Source organism: Xenopus laevis, chromosome 2L, assembly GCF_017654675.1.
Source record: "Xenopus laevis strain J_2021 chromosome 2L, Xenopus_laevis_v10.1, whole genome shotgun sequence".
Lineage (NCBI taxonomy): Eukaryota > Metazoa > Chordata > Amphibia > Anura > Pipidae > Xenopus > Xenopus laevis.
Window position 1 is genome coordinate 126817249 of NC_054373.1, and position 22540 is coordinate 126839788.

Sequence of the window (22540 nt, forward strand, 5' to 3'; positions counted from 1 at the left end):
TATGGGCGTCAAAAAAGATATATCCAATAAGTTTGGCTAATGTATAGACTGTTATTATGCAGTGATATTCTTATAGTTAAATAGACACTCCACTTGATGTTTGAGCTGTTATTGCCAACTGCTACATGTAAAGGATCACTTATCCAGAATGCAGGGGACCTGGGTTTTTCAGAAAAAAAAGACCTTAAATCTACTAGAAAATCATTTAAACATTAAATATACCTAATTTATATATAAATAGGCTGTTTTTCACTCACTGCACACAGCTCATCTCCCTCCCTGTTGGCCCCCACGTCAGCACCACTGCAATCTTCATCACTCTGCTGAGTCCCCTGTCGTTCTCTCCATCACTCTACTGAGCCTCACACCGACCTTCTCTTCACACTGCTGGGCCTCTTCATCTGACCTCCTTCAGTGTGATGGACAATGTCTCTCTGCTTTATAATGGAACATAAAGCTGTGTGTTCCACTGTGGAACTCAAGGTCATCTTTCATTTTTTTTCATTCATCCTATCCTGCCCACTTGTCACCCTATTGGGCTTTCCCCACCACCTGCCTCATCAAGCTGCAAGGCCCCTGACTGACCTTCCTGTCACCCTGATGGCCCCCCTGCTGACCTTCACATCACCTTACTGGGGGCCCCAGCCGCCCACCCTGTCCAGTGGGAGGCAAAAAAGGATATGGGGTGTAATATGTAGGAGAGACAAAAGGGGGTATGGGGTGTGATGTACTGAAGAAGGCAAGAGGACGTACTGTATAGTATAATGGGAAGCGAGATGGAACAAGGTGCAGCACACAAGGTCATGAGAGAAGTTAAGGAGTGTGACACATGGGGTAAAATCATACAACAGAGTAGATGGTAAGGAAGGGTAACAAGGAATGGGCCCACCCCCTTCTGTGGGGATGGCAATATTTCTCTGCTTTTAAAGGTTAAAAATGGCCATAGCACTGTGGAATTCTGCTCGTGCAAGAGTATGAGAGATAATGCTTTCAATCTATTCATTTTCTGCAATGATCTTACTGAATTATCTGGGGTTAATATGTTCATTACTGACATGTCAAAGATTAATATTATTCTTATTGTCCATTTCTTATTGGCATGTCTGGGGTTAATATACTCGTTAGCAATTGTCTGCGCTTAATGGTTTTTGTCCATTTGTACAGTGATCTTACTTGTATATTTATAAGTTGTGCAGAGTCTAAAAATATTGGGATTTAGAGGCCTCAAGCTTCACTTTCACCTTAGGTCCCATATTTCATTGAACCAGCCTTGTTGTGTGTGTACATGGCTGGGACTTGGGGGGAGGCAAAAGCTCTAGTACTTCTACACTGTGAAGCAAAGTGGCAAACAGTTTGCAGTCCACAATTCTAGTAGAAAGGCATCTGGAAAAAACCAAATAATTCTGCACTTACATTGGTGCACTTAAAGGGATTCTGTCATGATTTTTATGATGTATTTTTTTTTATTTCTAAATAACACTGTTTATACTGCAAATAATTCACTCTACAATATAAAATGTAATTCCTGAACCAGCAAGTGTATTTTTTTAGTTGTAATATTGGTGTGTAGGCAGCCATCTCAGGTCATTTTGCCTGGTCATGTGCTTTCAGAATGAGCCAGCACTTTAGGAAGGAACTGCTTTCTGGCAGGCTGTTGTTTCTCCTACTCAATGTAACTGAATGTGTTGCAGTGGGACCTGGATTTTACTATTAAGTGTTGTTCTTAGATCTACCAGGCAGCTGTTATCTTGTGTTAGGGAGCTGCTATCTCCTTTTCTTCCCATTGTTCTGTTGTTAAACTGCTGGGGGGGAAAGGGAGTGGGATGATATCACTACAACTTGCAGTACGGGAGTAAAGAGTGACTGAAGTTTATCAGAGCACAAGTCACATGACTTGGGACAGCTGTGAAACTGACAAAATGTATAGCCTCATGTCATATTTCAAAAATAAATATAAAAAAATTACTTTGCTCTTTTGAGAAACGGATATCAGTGCAGAATTCTGCTGGAGCAGCACCATTAACTGATACGTTTTGAAAAAAACATCTTTTTTTAAAGAGGTTGTGCACCTTCGAGTTAACTTTTAGTATGATGTAAAGAGATTGATATTCTGAGACAATTTGCAATTGGTTTTCATTTTTTATTATTTGTGGATTTAATGTTATTAAGCTATTTATTCAGCAGCTCTACAGTTTGCATTTTCAGCAATCTGGTTGCTAGAGTCCAAATTACGCTAGCAACAATGCACTGATTTGAATAAGGGACTGAAGTATGAATAGGAAAGGGTCTGACTAGAAATATGAGTAATAAAAAGTAGCATTAACAAAACATTTATAGCTTCATGGAGTATTTGCTTTTTAGATGGGGTCAGTGACCCCCCCCCATTTGAATGCTGGAAACAGTCAGAAGAAAAAGGCAAATAATGAGGTATCAATCAATCAATCGAGGTATCAATAAATATCAGCAGGGCCGGACTCGGGCCCACTAGGGCTGCTGTAAAGGGCCCCCCCCTCTGGGTTCCCAAGCCAAGCGCAGCTTGTATTTGCCATGACCTGCGTCAAGAAGAATAGCGCAGGGAACAAGACTGGGCCAGCGGGGCACACAAGAGCTGGGGGTCCACTGTGTTTTTTCCCCAGAGCCCCGCCAGCCCAGTCCGACCCTGAAAGTCAGGCACAATCACGGGAAGAACAGAGAATCTGTACACCACTGTAAAACACCCTAAATATGATTGCCAAGGGTCTACTGAACAGTTTGATGCCCAATATGCATAGAAATACAGCATATATTTGGTACTGTCCTTCACTTAAGAAAGCAGAGCCTAGGGAAGAACCACTCTCTTCTATCCCCCCTGACTAAAACCTTGATCATGGGGTCCCCCACCTCCCACAAAAGGGTCCCTTTAGGGCAGAACCGCTGGGCCTTGTTGATCCCAGGCTCAAAGACACATCCACCCGGTTCAACAGATGCAGGACAAAGAGGAAATATCCACCCCTTTCCAAACACTGTGAGGCAGGAAGTGGTCGTACGTCTATGGACCAATAATACAAATATGCTAATAAGCATAACTAGATACATGGGCTTCTGCCTAGTAACTAGGGAATAATGAAGTGAAGGGATTTAAAGCCATATGGCTATTTATCCTATGGGTCCCTATACTTGTCTTCCAACAAGTGTTAAGAGCATAGTTGCCTTGAGCCGAGACATGTTCTTTTTTCATGATGCGCTTCATTTAGAAACACGAGTCAGTTTTGCATTCTTGTATTCTTAACATACAAATAAATGAACTAGAATCAGGTCAGCACAGCTGGAATTCTGGGAAAATGCAGCTTTGTGAAAATATTTTACTCTATGCACCTGTAAAATGCCTCAGTAACTGAGGCATTTTATTTGAATGTACACAGCATTCCCAATGTAAGGCTTGAACAAATCCCACCTATATATTGAAAAGGTGGCCAAAAAGTAATCTACTTTGTTTTCAAGCCTGATATGCAGTGATTACTCCTTACCATTGGTCTTACAGGCAGGATAAATGGCAAACATGGAGAGGGATGGGATGGAAAATGAAAGCTGCATTGTTACCACAGGGCACATCCATGCAGATAATAGGAAGATTTACCTACTGGAAAATCCTTTTCTCGTAGGCCCGTACTGTTAGTACAGGACGACTGGTGTTAAGTTGCTCCTCTCTGGAGGCAGGACAAACTAAGAACTGTTTCTGCTCATCCTCCTCCTGTGTCTCCACCTCTTCCTTCAGTTTTTTGTACCAAAGCCTGCAGGTGGAGAACAATTAGAACCCTAACTATCCTACTCAGGATGCGCAGCAAAGATATACCCGGCACCCCTGCCATATGGGTGGAATGCTGCAATTCAGCGACATCCGATGGCACACAGGACTACAGGAATTCTTCCAAAAATTCTTTATTTACGGATTGCAAATGGAATGCTGCAATGACAGTACGGGCCTACGAGAAAAGGATTTTCCGGTAAGTAAATCTTCCTTTATTGCTACAGCCCTACCTCTCAGTGCAGGATGACTGGGGATGTCCCAAAGCCATCCAAAAAAAAAGAGGGGGAAACTAGAAACTTAGGAACTACCTTTGCAGCACCTTCCTGATAAAGGCTGCTTTGGCTGAAGCTAGTACATCTACTTTGTAAAATCTGGAGAAGGTATGCAAGGAACTACATGTTGCAGCCTTGCAAATCATGTCCATAGATGCCTGGTTGTGGAACGCTCAAGAAGCGCTTATTTTCCTTGTGGAATGTGCCTTTAGTTGGGAGGGTGGTTCTTTACACTATGAAAGGTAAGCTTGAGCTATGGCCTAAACTATCCATCTTTCTAAGGTAGTTTGTGATGCTAGTTTCGTTGGTATTACAGTTATGCCAGAGTTAGGTTTCAATAGCCATGCCGTTAATTTTAGTCTTTGAATGTTTTCTGAGACAATCGGACCTTGTGACAAAAAAGATTTGGAATTTGTGGCAGAACCCATGGTATGTCCATGGACAGCTGTATAAGGGTCGTGAACCAAGTGTGTCTCGGCCAGTATGGAGCCATTACTATGGTCGGAATACCTTCGATTTGGATCTTTTGTTACAGTCTGGGAATCAACCGAATGGGTGGAAATGCATATGTAAGCTTGCCTACCCAGTGACTGACTAGTACATCCACTCCTGATTGTAGATAATTCATTCTTGCCATGAAACAAGTTAACTGGGTATTGAGCCATGTGGCCATTATGTCGATGCAGGGAGTTCCCCATCTCTCTGGTATTCTCTGGAATATGCAACTGCTTTATGTGCTTTATTGACCTTAGCCTTCAATTTGTGTGGCTTATCTGAAAGGTTGATCTTTTCAATAAGGGAGAGGAGTTCCTCATCTGCCGGAGCCATTGCGGGATGTGCGCGACACCAGTTAGTTCCTTAGGAGAATGAGCGTATGATTAACTGCACTCCAGAACTAAGATGGCATCTGCGAGAGTGTGTGAATGTGATCTTGCGTTATCTGGGATGTCACAGACACTGCGCTAGTATCTTGCAAGGCCTAGCTGATATGGAGTTCCAATATGGCCACTTCCAAGGGAACTATAGATAGGGAGTTCCAAGATGGCTACCGAACTCACGTCCCAAACTTATCTATGCACTTCTGACAATCTAGGGATCACCACGGGGAGCACGCTAGTCAGTAATCCAGGGCTCAACTAGGCTGGAGGACTCTGGTGCACTGTTCAGTTGATAATGGGCTCAACCCATGCAATCAGCAGCGGAGCACTCGATACCTCACTCAGGAGGGAGCACTAAAACACAATTGTAATAGTTAGGGAGCAATGGTAGACTCAACCCAATTGTAATACTTACCTACGTATTTAGGTGAATAATAGGCTCTACCAAGATTTAGGCAGGGAGCTCTAATTCTTAGGAGAAGGAAAAATGCTGCCTCCAAGGCAGGACAAGCCAAAAAACTGAAGGAAGAGGTGGAGACACAGTAAGAGGAGGAGAAGAAACAGTTCTTAGTTTGTCCTGCCTCCAGAGAGGAGCAAATTAACCCCAGTCATTCTGCACTGGCAGGTAAGGCCGTACCGAGAAAAATAGACTAAGAGCATTGCAACTTTAGTGTGTGTGGTTATTCCTTCTTCCTGTTTATGGTCCAGGGACTTGCATTAAAGGGGTTTAACTTTTAAAATGATATAGAGAGTGCTGGTGTTCATTTTCTATTGTTTGTGTTTTTTAAATTATTTAAGTTTTGCATTTTTGGTAGTTGGGTCCAAATTACCCTAGAAAGATAAGTAATGGAAAAAGACATTCCCTGACAAAGCAATAGTTTGTGTGCTGCTGGGGTCAGTGGTCCCTGTTTGTAAGGTGGAAAGTGTCAAAAGAAGAAGGTAAATCATTTAAAAACGATAAAAAAAAATGAAGACCAGCTGAAACGTTGCTAAGAATTGACTTTTCTAAAGGTTGACTTGAACGTGAACTATCTCTTTATGTAAAAACATAACTAAGAGAGTGCAGGAACCTCTATTAATCTATTGAGTAATTTGATTTAATGTGTTTAGCTATTAGAGCAGTAGTATTTCAGAGGTTAATTCTCCCAACAATAACAACACTGTTAATGAATCCAAACAGATTAGATGGTACAGTGACTGCCACAGCACCAAATGGCACACTGCCCCATACTATAATCAAATTGCACACACACTGCCCAATCCCTGAATCAAATGGCAAACACTGCCCATCCCAATATAAAATGCCACACTTCCCCATCCCTAAATCAAATGGCAAACACTTCCCCATCCTAATACCAAATGGCACACTTCCCCATATTAATATCAAATGGAACACTTCCACATCCCAACGTCAAATGGCAAACACTTCCCCAACCCAATATCACATGGCACACTCTCCATCCTAATATCAAATGGCACACTTTCCCATCCCAATATCAAATGGCAAACACTTCTCCAATCAATATCAAATGGCACACTTCCCCATCCCTAAATCAAATGACACACTTCAACATCCCTAAATCAAATGGCAAAGACTTCCCCATCCTAATATCAAATAGCACACTTCCCCAACCCAATATCAAATAGCACACTGCCTCATCCCTATATCAACTGGCAAACACTTACTCATCCTAATATCAAATGGCACACTTCAAAACCCAATATGAAAGGGCACACTAACCTATCCTAATATCAAATAGCACACTTTCCCATCCTTAAATTAAATGGCAAACACTTCCCCATCCTAATATCAAATGGCACACTTCCCAAACCCAATATAAAATGGCACACTTCTCGAACCCAATATCAAATGGCACACTGCCTCATCCCAATATTAAATGGCACACTTCCCCATCCCAATATAAAATTGCACACTTCCCAAACCCAATATCAAATGGCACACTTCCTTAACCCATTATCAAATGACACACTTCTTGAACCCAATATCAAATGGCATATTGCCTCATCCCAATATCAAATGGCTCACTTCCCCATCCCAATATCAAATGGCACACTTCCCCATCCCAATATGAAATAGCACACTTCCCAACCCCAATATCAAATGGCACACTTCTCGAACCCAATATCAAATGGCACACTGCCTCATCCCAATATTAAATGGCACACTTCCCCATCCCAATATAAAATTGCACACTTCCCAAACCCAATATCAAATGGCACACTTCCTTAACCCATTATCAAATGACACACTTCTTGAACCCAATATCAAATGGCATATTGCCTCATCCCAATATCAAATGGCTCACTTCCCCATCCCAATATCAAATGGCACACTTCCCATCCCCAATATGAAATAGCACACTTCCCAACCCCAATATCAAATGGCACACTTCTCGAACCCAATATCAAATGGCACACTGCCTCATCCCAATATCAAATGGCACACTTCGCCATCACAAAATCAAATGGCACACTTCCCCAACCCAATATCAAATGGCACACTTTCCCATCCCAATATCTAATTGTACACTTCCCTAACCCAATATCAAATGGCACACTCCCCCATCCCAATATCAAAGGCACACTTTCCCATCCCAATATAAAATAGCACACTTCCCAATCCCAATATCAAATGGCACACTTACCCATCCCTAAATCAAATGGCACACTTCAACATCCCTAAATCAAATGGCAAACACTTCCCCATCCCAATATCAAATAGCACACTTTCCCAACCCAATACCAAATGGCACACTTCCCCATCCTAATATCAAATAGCACACTTCCCCAACCCAATACCATATAGCACACTGCCTCATCCCTATATCAAATGGCAAATACTTCCCCATCCTAATATCAAATGGCACACTTCAAAACCCAATATCAAATGGCACATTAACCCATCCTAATATCAAATAGCACACGTTCCCATCCTTAAATTAAATGACAAACACTTCCCCATCCTAATATCAAATGGCACACTTCCCAAACCCAATATCAAATGGCAAACTTCTCGAACCCAGTATCAAATGGCACACTGCCTAATCCCAATATCAAATGGCACACTTCCCCATTCCAATATCAAATGGCACACTTCCCCATCCCAATATCAAATGGTACACTTCCCCAGTTCAGTATCAATTGTCACACTTCCCTATCCCAATATTAAATGGCACACTTTTCCAACCCAATATCAAATTGCACACTTCCCCATCCTAATACCAAATGGCACACTTCCCCATCCCAATATCAAATGGCACACTTCCCCATCCCAATATCAAATAGCACACTTCCCCATCCCAATATCAAATAGCACACTTCCCAAAATCAAATGGCACACTTCCCAATATCAAATGGCACACTTCCCCATCCCAATATCAAATGGTACACTTCCCCAGTTCAGTATCAATTGTCACACTTCCCTATCCCAATATCAAATGGCACACTTCCCCATCCCAATATCAAATGGTACACTTCCCCAGTTCAGTATCAATTGTCAAACTTCCCTATCCCAATATTAAATGGCACACTTTTCCAACCCAATATCAAATTGCACACTTCCCCATCCTAATACCAAATGGCACACTTCCCCATCCCAATATCAAATGGCACACTTCCCCAACCCAATATTAAATGGCACACTGCCTCAACCCTAGATGCTATGGTAGTATAATTGCTATTGAAAATGGACATTCAACATATTAACCCCAGATGAGACAGTATAATTGCTTCAGATAATGCTTAATAAGCATATTAACCTCAGACGAGCCAGAATAATCACTAAATAAAATAGATAATTGGCATTTTAACACCAGACATGCCAGTATAATTACTATGGAAAATGGATAATCAGCATATTAACCTGAGATGTACAAAACGATTGCAGTTACAACATATCCCAGTCAAACCCTTCAAGGTCCTATCCCTGCACAAACGCTGTATTCTGTCCATGTGATACTTGATCCGTATGTTTCAGGCACACCATGTGCTGCAGCATGGCGCCACACAATATTTGTGTGCCATATCCTGATGTTTTTCTCTACAGCTTCATTAGAGGATCCTGTGCTCCTTTAAATTGTTTTGAGGATGGTCATTTACCACAACCTAAAGCATTTATACTTTTATATATAACTTCTCATTGTGTCAGCTTCTTAGAGAGACAGACGCAAAGATAAGTAGCTGGAAGATTGGGAAACCAATAATATTAAAGTTGCTATGTAAGTTCCTGGTTGCCCACCAAGTGTTGTGACAGTGTCCAAAATAATATGCAAAAGTTTTGGTGGTGGTGCTGATGCTCTTTGGATACCTGACATGCCCACCGTGGGCAGCGTAAGATTGCGGGGTCCGGGGCCCAGCCAGGCTGATGCTTCAGGTGTCCCCACAGCCCACCCAGGCCCTCCACCCCAGCTGTAACCCCCTCAGTGTACCTTCCTCTTCCTTTGGCTTTAATCAGGGACAGATTGGAGGTCAGAGGGCAGCACCAAACAAGGCTTTATGCAGGGAGGGGATCTGCGTTGGTGGGTCCCACAAGTGCCGGGGCCCACCAAGTATTTTCTTACTGTCCTGCAGACCCAGTCTGACTGTGATCATGGAACACCCACACTATGATGGGAGGTAGTGGTTATTGCACAGATTATTTTTTTAATAAACACCGGGCACATTTCCAACAATAATTTATTTAATAAAACAAACATGGGAATGACTGCTCTACTCACACTCTCTGAAATATTAAAACTCCCTATTGGGAGTTTCAGCTCAATATGCCTTAGTATCTTGGACTGGTAAACATATATTATTAAAACATTAGCCCCCAATTTGGCTTGTTAATCAGCTTGATCTATTCTGGGCCATACTCCATCTCAGACTGTGGACACACATCCAATCACTGAGGGGGATCCAGAATCAAGAGCTTTGCATCACCCCTGAATATTATACTCTAGGGCTGTTAGTGCTTCAATTGTAAAGCAGAGTTAAAAGGTGCTCCACTAGCGGCAAATATGTTCAGCACATAAAGCCTTGCGCAACTTCTATCTTCTATTTTCCTACGTGTGTATCTACCTACACAGTAGTGCAGAAACCCCAGTAATGTTAACTAACTGTCAGCAACGTGTTACTGTTTTGGTCAATGCTCTCTTCAAAAAGTAATTAGTGCTACCCAAGAAAACACTTAAAACCCCTTGCTTCTATTATAACAAAATCATACAAAGAAGGAAAAAACTAAAACAATTCCCTGTCAATGAAAAACCAGTTCCAAAGATTTTGCTTTTAATCCCAGAATAAAGTGTGCTATGAAAATGTAATTAAATAAAGGTTATTGTAACTACATTACTAATAGTGAGAGAACTTTTCCTGCATATATTAGTGTTTCAAATGGCTGAATCATTTATAATGAACTTCTTATTGGAGGCATACGGCAAATTAGAGTTGGCTCAGTCAGCCATTCGCATTGCATTACTAATTCTGTCTCTGTAGATTTCTTTTTTTTTCTAGGTGCAGAGAATATAGAGATGAGAAAGAACCTACCATAGGATAGCATGACTGCTGCCTTAATTTCCTCCCAGCCTCATATCTCATGCCTTGCTACATTTCTTAGTGCAGAATTTGTGACCAGACCATACACTTGGGTGTTAAGAGAAAGACTGAAACAAGTAATGTGCTAAAAGACTAGATAATCAAGAGAAGGTGAGCATGCAGCTTTAGGACTTATAGCAAAATTGCATTGTCTCCAAGGCCACATTTTAAAGCCCAAATTGGTTTCTTTAACAGGAAGCTCACATGACACCCAGTGACCCTGGGTTGGACTGGCCCAGCAGTACTCTGGGTAAAAACCTGGTGAGCCCCGCCGATTCAGAACCACTCCACTCCCTAGTGCCCTTGAAGTAAAGTTTGGGCGCACTCTGCACTCCCCCTGACCCCCCCTCATGGCTGCAAAGGTGCAAAGGACATTAGTGATAAAGCATGTGCAGGGAACCACCAGTCTGACTCTGCCATGACCAGAGGGTAGCTTCATCCTGACTTTAGATTTTCCTTGTTTTTTTTTAATATCCTTCTGTTGAGGTCCTCACCATTCATCCTTCAGGCCTGTCATCTGTCTGGGGGGACTCCTGTCTAACAAATAATGCAATCCTTGCATTTGTTAGCTAGTTAACCATATTTATTAAAGTAATTCTAAAAAATCATTAAATTCACTTTTTGGATCAATCAAAGACAACAGGGACAAGGACACCTACATGCCACTGCCCCTCATAAATGCAAATCTACCAAATGCAAGCAGCATTGTATTCAGTGTGACAGTCACAAGTTTCTCTAAAATGGTTCAGCACCGCACTGATACTTTGCACTTTGCAAAATAAATAACCCCTAATAATTCATGATACTGTACCGAAATTTACTGACTGTAGTGAAAATAGGGGAAGGGCTGGGTTTATCTTTTTCTGCCCCCAGGATACCTACATTTATATAAATTAATATAGATATATGTGCCATCTACCTATACTTCTGGATGCAAATTGGCATTTTTTACCCATAATGCACCATTTACCCATAAAGGATGGCATGCAATGGTGCTTGGCGCAACTATGTGAAATACAAGGAGCATGTTTGGATGTAATTACCTTAATGTATAGCCTAGATAATTCAACATTTGCATCCATTCTAGTATGACAAATGTAGCAATGTGGCTGTGTTTATAAAGGACCACTTAAGTATGATCTTTTAATAAGGACATAGACTACCACCTACCTAGATTTTTATCCTTCTATTCATCAGTACATAAGGTGTGAGAAATTATTTGCCTGTATTAGGGGACTTAAATGTACAGACATACACATTTACAAATGGTTGTATAAGTGCCAGAACGATATGGGCTTCTACACATCTAAACATCTACACACTACACACTTTGGTGGCAGCAAATTTCATGCTGAGCATTAGCTTAAAGTGGATGTAACTCCAAAATAAAATGTTGCTTAATAATAAAAAATATAATTCCAGCTCATTCCTGCTCATTATTTTTTGACGTAAAAAATGCATGGTACATCTGCCTGTGTTAGATAAAACTTTCTTTTAAAGTATCACAAAGCTTTAAACTTATCACTTAAAGTCACACAGCAACACACAGAAGTAGGTGGCAATAAAAGATTTTTAATAAATTGCTGCTATAGTTCCCTATCCACTAGTTGATCTAGAGGAAGGCGAAAAAATCCCCTCTGAAGCCATGGCCCCAAAGGGGAAAAAAAATTCCTTCCTGACTCCAAAACGGCAATCGGACTTGGTCCCTGGATCAACCATGTTTATTTTATGGTGGTGATGATGGTGGTGGATTAGTATTTTTATTTAAATGTATAATTTTAACTATAGTTTTAACTACTTTAAACTATAACTAACAGATGAAGACTTGACGAAGAATCGATGTTCTAACTCTATCCGCTGTGATTAGATGTTACAGGTTTCACCATGTTACTAACTTGGCAACACAGAACTGCTTCACTCCTGCCAGTTGGGATCAAGGAAAGAAAAATCTTCAAGCATTCGGCTCTCGCTGGAGTCACCAGTTGGAAATTCGATTTTCTTTTCTCCATAATATTCAATAGGTCGCTAAATAGATGGAAAACAAGAATAATATGAATAATCAGTATTTAAATCAGATTTGTATGCATTTTCCTTAGACCCAAGGATTTGATTTGAAAATATGTTAGGGGCACTACCCTATGTAAATGAAGGCAAGTGCTCTATTTAACCATGGTGAGGCAAACTCAGTATCCCCAAACCCTGGGCTTTTGGAAAAGGTTAACAATCAAACATTGACAGTTGGGTGCCATTTATGTCACTGCTTATAGACATGGGGTGGTATGGTATAGTAATGGTATTTTCTCCACTGGCAGAGAAGTGTAGGGGCCACATACTATAGGTAGATGGAAAGCATAGCTTTATTGCATGTTGCACCTGCCAGCACTTACTAACATGCCCATCTGAATGACCAGCAAATTAGGGGACAGGTGAGGGGGAAGCCTATCTAAACTGGATGCCTGAATGCACAATACTATGTTGCTTTTGAACATTTTTAATAGGTGCTGGATGAGTTCACATAGCAGCAGCCCTGATGTAACTTACTATAAAGCAATATGGTCTTACTGTTTGGTTCAGTATGGTACTTACAACTTTTGGCTTGAAAGGTGGCTCTAGTCTACGTTGTTCCACTTCTTCCCAATCGAGGCATGCAAAGAATGGATGTTCTCTGATGTTTCCGTTTACCCCAAGACGCTGGTCAGGCTCGTTCTTCAGTAGCTAAAGAAATATATGAACAATGAAACATTCTTTAGTATATATCCTGTTAATAATAGTTTTTAACCTGCAACTCTCTAATTTGCATTTACTTTTACTAACCCCAGGATTCCAGAAGTGGGTTTAAGAACAGACTAGACGATAAATAGAAATACTAGATGGTCCTTTACTGTGCATTCTGTTCACCTTTTGTTTAAATAATTCAATATCTAATACATGTCTTAGTTAACTTTGCCAGCTACATAATATCTATACCTGAACATCTCCATTAGTGAGTAAACTACTCCTTTGGTTGTTTCTTTTTGCGGCTCATACTGACCTTGCACAAAAGATCTTGCAATTCTGGGCAGAGATATGATGGATAATAGGGCTGCCTTTGTAGAACCTGATGAAGCTGTTCTTTTGTGTTGCCTTTTGCAGAATATGGCAAGTTGCCAGTGGCCATCTCATATAAGGTGACACCGAAAGACCACCAGTCTGCTCCCGCGTTGTAATCCATCTGTGACATAACCTTCAGAGAAGTGAAGACAAGATTAGTTATCAAAGTGAAATTACATTTTAAGTGAAGTAGTTTATAACATTTAGCACAACATTTATACCCTGTGAAGAATTAAATAGTCTAACAATCAAAACTTGCACAAAGAAATGTACAAGAGGGATAGAACAATGCATTTATATTAATTATCAAGCCATAAGTCCTTCTCAATATTCACCAGGCCCTCATTGATTTTTGAACAAGGCAGGTTTGTTCTAACGAAATTCCACCATCTGTTGCTGCTCTCTCTCCTGATTAGGCCACACCAGTCCGACCAATGTAATATGCAAAATGGAAATAGGATGTAGCACACAAATTCATCAGCTTTTACGGCAAAAGATTTTATAAGCACAACATGTTTCGGATCTTCATGGATCCTTTTTCAAGTGTCACACTTGAAAAAGGATCCATGAAGATCTGAAACATGTTGTGCTTAATAAATCTTTTGCAGTAAAAGCTGCTGAATTTGTGTGCTCCATCCTATTTCCATTTTGCATTCTCATTGATTTTTGGCCACTGGGACAAAGGTACTATCTAATGTGTAATATTCATCTGTGTTGTTCTGTTATAGAATAACGTACATCTCACATGTTTTGGAAAAATTTTAAGTATCACTAACTCATAGATAGGTAACAGGTCCAGCAGGTCCAACAAGCAGTAAGATATAGAAGCGCTACAGCTTGCCTAAACTTTATCTACTGTTTCCTACAATTTGTCGATTGTTCAAGGACCTTAATGCAGTCACAGTCACATATCATGGTGGCATTAAATCTAATTATCTAAGAATAGTATAATTTGATTGTTTCTGAGAACTAACCAAGTTACACAACTGACTACCTTACATGTAAAGCCAACAATATGTCTTGTGCATACACTCACTATTTCCTCAATGATTTTGGTGACTGGGACAAAGTACTATCTAATAGCTAGTTACAGTAGGAGCCATAAACCTGCTTCTATCTGATGCTAAAATCACAACATAATGACCAAAACTACTTTGAATAAAATCCTTACTTCTGGGGCCCGGAATCCAAATGTTCCTGCACCTCCACTGTGGGTTTTGGGACCAAACGTGTTTTCTAAAGAGAGCCCAAAATCACAGATCTTAACATGGCCTTCAGCATCCAGAAGAACGTTGTCCGGTTTGAAGTCACTGGAATACAGACAGCAGAAACAAATTTTGTTGATATTATGGACAGAAAAAAAAAAAGTTAAGGGACAAATGTTAATAAATCAGAACACATTAATTCAAAGCAATATCATGCAGATGCTTAAAAATAAGTTTCTTCAGGTAAATTTAAGGAAGGGAATATGGTTGGGTATATTTATTGGATAAAATAACATAGGCAGGGCTGAGCTATGTTAAAATAAATGCCACAAAAGCCAAATACCTTTTATTCTTACAGACGCTAGGTCTTTTTCTGCAAGGGTGGGCAGTGTGGACACACCTTGCAATCCTATTGAATCCCTGTGAGACTATTACGACAATTTAATGTGGCATCATGTGAAAGAGGGAGACAAATCTATCTAACCTTGGTTCAAGACTATTTGGAAAACCATGTGAATGCCCAGATAGGACTATAAAAAAATGAGGCTTTATTTACCGATGAATGATTCCATTGGCATGCAGAAACTGAAGGCCGACTACCATCTCTGCTGAGTAGAACCTTAAAAATAAAATGAAATACAGCTTTTTTCTTAAACAAGAAATTATGTTCAAATACATCAACATCGTTACAGATTTAATCCAAAAATGTAATTTGGGTACTCTAAGTACCCATTTTTCCAAGACATTCCCATGCCCCGCTGTTTTCTTCTTTTAATTCTATTCCTTTCTTTTCCCATTTTACTTGCACCATTCCTCTTTCTCTTTAGCTACTGAGAGCCCTGTTTTTAAATATTGATCATCTGTCTTAAAAAAAAGTATGGGTAGATTTTGAGTATATATATATATATATATATATATATATGACATTCTATAACATACTAAACAATAACTTAAAGGTCAACTATCGATATAATTAGAAGCCAGTTATTGCTTTAACGTTCACAGTAACTAAAATAAAGTCTCCAGTTTTGATCTACCCATGGTCTCCTTATATTATATAATTTGCCCAGTTTGTTTACAGCATCTACGCAGTGTCGGACTGGCCCATCGGGAAACCAGAAAAACTCCCTGTGGGCCAAGGTGTCAGTGGGCTCTCATGCTTCTAAACATTTGGCAGATTTCATGGCCATTCCCTATTTCTATAAGAACAAAGGGGCTAAATAGATGGAACAATAGATTATAGTAAGTAAAGAAAAGAGAATAGGAGAATAGAGGTTGAGTGAGGAGAAGAAAATAATACTGAGGGTGGGCCCCTGGTCTAAGGTTTTTTGGGGGGCCACTGGTGTCCCAGTCCAACACTGCATGTACGTCTCATTTCTAGCTGTCCACATTGGTGACTCTTCTATAACAAGCACCTACAAGATACTTACAATATTCTGCGTTGAGTCAGATTTCCTTGACTGCGGATCTGTTTCAGAAGAGTTCCCCCGCTGGCATGCTCCATTACGATAAAAGCTTGAACCTGGTTGGAAAGACAAGTAAGAACAGCATGACACATACAGTAGGAGCACGGACAATCTATCCTAATGGGGGAAGCACCTATTACAATTATTATAATTATGTAAATATTTGATGCACATGATTTACGTGATTAAGAGATTTACCTTTGTGACTTCAAATAGCCATTAATATTAGCAGGGGTATATCATTTTTTATATTGTGCATTTAAGGCAAAATATAAGTGAACGTAAATAAAAAAAGAATCATCAAATCAAATTTTATTATTAACTTTGCTCCTTCCTCAAACTTCAGTATAGGTCTGCTGTTAGCACCTTCATTGCCATGCACAGCTCCTAGAACCTTCACTCTTGTGCACAAATCCTAGTACCAGCTATCCACTCTACCATTACAGAGCTTGGAATAAAACTTGTACATACAAATTCGTGTAGTAATGTGATTGATACACTCAAGATTTAAAACACAGTTCAAACAGTCGTACATTAAGATTTGAAAGTTGCCTCCTAAATTCCTATGATCAACATATTGGGCAGTAGCATCAGGTTCTAGATAGAAGTAAGGATTTATGCCGCTGACAGTATAAATAAACGTTACCTTTCATGTTCTGGAGCCCTGACCCCCAAGCCCCGCTTCCCACCATGGACTTCATATTTTCTCAAATCTTTTCAGCGAGCCTCTGGCTAGTAAGGTGAGTTTAATGAGAGGCAGATTCTGATTCACTAATTTCCTCATGCACTGTTCTTTAAATGAGAAATTTGACTCTTCTAGTTTAGAGAGCCACTGTGTTCTTTTTTTTACCAATCACACCTCAACTGGGCATAACCAGTCTGAGCCCAAGAGGATGAGGAGGCAGTATCAGGTCTGTTACCTCAAGTGGCTGGTGGGCCAGAAGCATCTCTAAAGCTACCCCAGTAACTATGTAATTAGATTTTTATGCAGCAGCTCTCCTGTTTGCAGTTTCAGCAATCTGGTTGTTAGGCCCAAATTACCTTAGCAACCATACACTGATTTGAACAGGAGACTGGAATATAATTAGGAGAGGTCCTCTATAGAAAGATGAGTAATAAAAACACTTGTAGCCTTGCAAAGCATTTGTTTTTTTAAATGGGGTCAGTAACCCCCATTTGAAAGCTGGAAAGAGTCAGAAGAAGAAGGCAAATATTTTTTAAAAATCTATAAAAAATAAATAATGAAGAGGAAGTCCAGTTGAAAAGTTGCTTAGAATTGGCCATTTTATAACATACTAAAAGTTAACTAAAAGGTGAAACATCCCTTTAATAACCTTGGCCATTTAGACTGCTGCTCCCAACTCCTAATTATTTATCAGCTTTACAAATAGTTTGAGTAATAAAAAGCAGCAATAACAATATATTTGTAGCCTTGCCAAGCATTTATTTCTTAGATAGTGACCCCCATTTTAAGGCTGAAAAGAGTCAGAGGAGGAAGGCAAATACTTCAAAAACTATAGAAAAGAAAACATGAAGACCAATTGAAAAGTTTCTTAGAATTGTCCATTCTATTATATACTAAAGGTTAACTTAATCCCTTTAATGCATGGGCCCAGTACAGAGGAAAGCAGGCCTCTTGCATACAAAAATCCTCAATCATCTTATGTAACACAAAATAGCTATACTTTTAAAACCATACAGCCTCAAATATAAGGACCAATAAAACCTTTTTATTTGAGGCCATTGTAAGAGCCCTGTACTTAACACCTGTCATACTGGTATTCAGCAGCCTGTACCAAAGTCCCACAGGTGCAAGTGCTCCATGCTCCAGCACTATTGTCCATAGGATTTGTAAATAAGACCAAGAGCTCACTCATAAATGTCAAAATCCCTCTATATAGAATAGTAATGTGCACTACACCAATTTTCAAAACATTGTCTTCAGAAAAGTGTACCTGAGATTGAAAAGCTGCGAATGCTGGACAAATGAAATCACATTTGGTTGCTAGCTTCATTATGCAAACTTCTTTTAAGATGGCTTGGTCCTTTTCATTTTGCTTTTTAGCAATGATCTTAACGGCCACAGGTTTATCTTTGCCCGGAAAAGAAGCCAGCATCACCTAAGAACAGAAAAAACATGAATGTAAGGCTAATGATTACTGTTAGTAAAAACATCTGGCATGCTAATGGATTGTACTTAAATACAAATAATTAATCCTAATGCTAATAGATTGTAGTATCAGCAAATAGAAGGAATCTCTGCTCAGTCTATATTTTGAGGCATGTTATTGGTTATTGGTCAAATAATGGAAAATCATTAAGATTATATTAAAAATGCCATTTAAATCTAACTTATACAGAGCTCCTCAGACTTCTTGTCAATATGAACCAGCTCTCTAAAATGGGATGTTTACCCACACCCTCCAAAATTATTAACTTGTGTGAGTGCAACGGTTCCATATAAAATCAGTGGCAAGACCGCATATTTGCTTGGAAGAAACCTGTGTTGTGCTTGAGGCAACCAAGTATTTGCCCCGGCTGTCAGCACAGTGTTTGCATATTTAATTAACCAGACCACCTGATGAGCTGAAATATGACATAGAAGCTTCAACTCACCCTGCCATAGCCACCACTCCCCAGCTGTGTATGGAAGGTGTAGTTCTTTATGTCCAGGTGAGGTGGTCTTGGAGCTTCTATACGAGGCTTCTTCTGTTCAGTTGGACCTTAAGGGATAAAACAAGATCCTGTCAACAATACATCAAACTACACAAACTCATCATGTTACAAATTATATTTGCATCCATCCTGGTACTTTTAGCCTTTGAAAACATTCTGTTCAATGGTATAACTTAAATACAGGTAGAGTATTAGGCCTAGTTTTCACTGAAGACTTTAAACAGAGCATCTAACATGTCACCTTACTACCTAAGCTGACTCACTTAGGTATATTTGAAGGCTATATGATTGATTGTTTCAGAATGAGGAGCAGATTGCATTGATCTGAGTGATCAGTTTATTGATTGCATCTCTGCAGAATTGTGATCCCATTCTTTACCTTCTTGGCCAATGACTGCCCGTAACTTTAAGTATTGCTTCTGTTCTGAGCAATGAAACCAATCATTCAGGGTTTTCACACACACATAAACTATTTTAAGTACCTATGGATTAAGGCAGGACTTAATAGAGAATAGATATACAAACGTCTATATTTAAAACAAGGGGAAGGCTATACAACAACTATAACAATCTCTCTTACCTGCTATGTCCTCATCTGGACTTCTTGATCTTTTTGTCTTCTTCAAGTCTTCATGGTCTCTATTCTTCCTATGTGTGCTATGTCTGTGTGCAGCTGTCTTCTTGATGTCTTCAGCACCGATTCCCTTTTCATTTTCTTCCTCTAGTTGGAGTTGTATCTTCTTTGCTTCGTGGCCACTTCTCTCTAGTGGGAAAAAATGTATTGTTATCCTTGTTTGTTAAATACTTGTAACTTAAATAAATACATGATGATGACATGGATATATGGCTGGCCTCTTTTTGGGGAGACTAAACCTTTGTCAATCTTCATTATTCTCTGCCTATGCTAATAGATATACAATATAATGTGTAAATCTCAACAGTAAAAATGTTGCGTTAGTGGTATTATTTTACTTTTATACAGATATGAATATTTAGGAAATGTAGTGTAACTATTAATTTGGTACAAACCAGCATTATATTATTGCAGTCTGTAGGCCCATGTGTACAGGTCAGTAGTGATGGGCGAATTTATTCGCCAGGTGCGAATTCGCGCGATTCGCCGTTAAAATTTTTTTTTTGAAAAAACGGACGCCGACGTCGAAAAAACGAGACGCCGGCGCCGTTTCGCGAATTTTTCGCCGTTTCGCGGATTTCGCGAATTTTTCGGCAAAACAGCGCAAATTTGCCCATCACTACAGGTCAGAGATAAATGATTCTGCATTTAAATCTCTCAAGTTGTTGACCCTGAAATTTCCACTATTTATAAACCAAAAGTGGTAATTTGTTGGAGTAAGATTAAATATGCAATGGCCAAAATATATCTCAAGACGTATGAAGGATTTCAGTCATTTGAAATAGTGTAGAGACCTGTTTTCTTTTGTTGTTGCTAGCCTACAACTCCCAGAATCTTTTTACATATTATCAAGGTTAAAGAATGTTGGAATTTACTATCCAGCAACATCATGGGAAACGGGTGTAAAGGAACCAGTCCAAGATCTCATACACTTATTTAAAAGGATTGTTTACCTTTGAGTTAACTATTATGTAGAGAGTGATATAATGAGAGAATTTGCAGTTGGTTTACATTCTATTTTATAATTTATGGTTTTTGAGTTATTTAGCTTTTTAATCAGCAGCTCTCTAGTTTGCAGTTTCAGCTTTCTGGTTGTTATGGTAAAAATTACCCCAGCAACCATGCACTGATATCAATAAGAGACTGGAATATGAATAGGAAAGGCCCTTTATAGAAAGATGAGTAATAAAAAGCATCAATAACAATACATTTGTAGCAGTACAGAGCATTTGTTTTGTAGATGGGGTCATTGACAAACATTCGAAAGCTGGAAAGAGTCAAAAAACTGAGGCAAAAATCTATAAAAAATAAATAATGAAAGGTTTGCAAATTACAGCTATTTTCTGATATTCTGTATCTGATGAAGAACCTGAATAAACACAAAGTTGAAAAAAAATAAATAAATAAATAATGAAGAGAAAGACCAACTGGACAGTTGCTTCAAATTGGCCATATTTTTGTTAACTAAAAGGTGAAACATCCTTTAATAACCTGGACCATTTAGACTCTGCTTCTCTAAACTAATTATTTATCAGCTTTACAAATAGGTCTCATAAAATGTAATCTCATTACCTGCAGCATCTTCCTCTGTGGTGTGTCTGTGGTCTTTACTCTCTTCGGGTGTCTTCTTACTGTCTTCAAAGCGGATTTTTTTCTTATTTTCTATTTCTTCTTTACTTTGAAGCTGTCTTTTCTTGCTGCTAATCTCTAATGTGTTGTGTGCCATTTTAGTTCTTTAGTGTATTGGACGCAACTACAATTTATAAATTCCACTGCTCCAAACTATCTTCTTTTGAAATCTACCTCTAAACTCTTTTCTCCTGAAATCTGCCACCAAACCTTCCTCTCCTTATATCTACCTCCAAATTCTCCTCTCCTGAAATCAACCCACAAACTCTCCTTAAATCTTCTCCTGAAATCCCCACCTGAAATCTACTGTATCTCCAAACTTGCCTGTCCTTCTCCTGAAATCTACTTCCAAACTCTCCTCTCCTGAAATCTACCTCCAAACTATCCTCTCCTGAAATCTACACACCTCTCCTCAAATCCTCTCCTTAAATCAACCTCCAAACCCTCCTCTTCTCAAATTTACCTCCAAACTCACCTCTCCTCTCCTTAAATCAACCACCAAACTCTCCGTTTCTGAAATCTTCCTCCAAACTCACCTCTCCTCAAATCCTCTCCTTAAATCAACCTCCAAACTCTCCTCTCCTCAAACCTCCCTCTCCTCAAATCCTCTCTTTAAATCAACCTCCAAATGCTCCTTTTCTGAAATCTAGAACCAAACTCTCCTCCCTCTCCTGAAATCTAACTCCAAACTCTCCTTTCCTGAAATCTACCTCCAAACTCCTCTCCTGAAAACTGCCTCCAAACTCTCCGACAATCTGCCTCCAAACTCTCTTCGCCTAAATTCTAACTCCAAACTCTTCTCTCCTAAAATCCGAATGATCCTAAATATCTTCTCTAAGTGCTGGCTATAAACTCTCCTATACTCTACTGCTGGCTCCTAACTGACAAAAACGGCAGTTGCTCAATTCACCTCTCCTGAAATCTACCTCCAAATTATCCTCTCCTCTCCTGAAATCTATCTCCAAACAAACCTCTCCTGAAATCTGCCTCCAAACTCTCCTCTCCTGAATCCTGCCTCCAAACACTCCTCTCCTGAAATCTACCTCCAAACTTTTCTGCTCCAGAAATCTACCTCCACACTATCCTCTACTGAAATCTACCTCCAAACTCTCCTCTCCTGAAATCTACCTCCAAACTCTCCTCTCCAGATATCTGCCTCCAAACTCCCTTCTTCTGTCTTCAAACACTCCTACAATCTACCTTCAAGCTCTCCTCTCCTGAAATCTACCTCCAAACTCTCTTCTCCTGAAATCTATCACCAAACTCTCCTCTCCTGAAATCCAAATTATCCAAAATCTTCTCTAAGCTCTG

At 39.6% G+C, this 22540-nt stretch overlaps 1 protein-coding gene across 1 annotated transcript; it reads right to left on the bottom strand.

Annotated features, from left to right (window-relative positions):
• Positions 1-12081: 12081 nt before the first annotated feature.
• On the bottom strand, positions 12082-21747 carry LOC121400030 (protein kinase C delta type-like). The gene is made up of 10 exons (XM_041582428.1): positions 21173-21747; positions 19547-19729; positions 18907-19013; positions 18246-18410; positions 16255-16346; positions 15381-15443; positions 14791-14929; positions 13561-13752; positions 13116-13244; positions 12082-12554 (listed from the first exon to the last, which is right to left on the bottom strand). Exons 1-10 carry the CDS (start codon positions 21324-21326, stop codon positions 12444-12446), a joined length of 1335 nt encoding a protein of 444 aa, XP_041438362.1. The 5' UTR covers positions 21327-21747; the 3' UTR covers positions 12082-12443.
• Between the last annotated feature and the right edge of the window lie 793 nt (positions 21748-22540).

Bases quoted from the DNA above. Each gene is read 5' to 3' on its own strand.
- LOC121400030 (XM_041582428.1), bottom strand. From the start codon at position 21,326: ATGGCACACAACACATTAGAGATTAGCAGCAAGAAAAGACAGCTTCAA. The intron at 18,411-18,906 runs GTGAGTTGAAGC...TTCTGTTCTTAG, and splicing joins GGAGTGGTGGCTATGGCAGG to GTGATGCTGGCTTCTTTTCC. The intron at 15,444-16,254 runs GTAAGTATCTTG...TTTATTTTTAAG, and splicing joins CTGACTCAACGCAGAATATT to GTTCTACTCAGCAGAGATGG.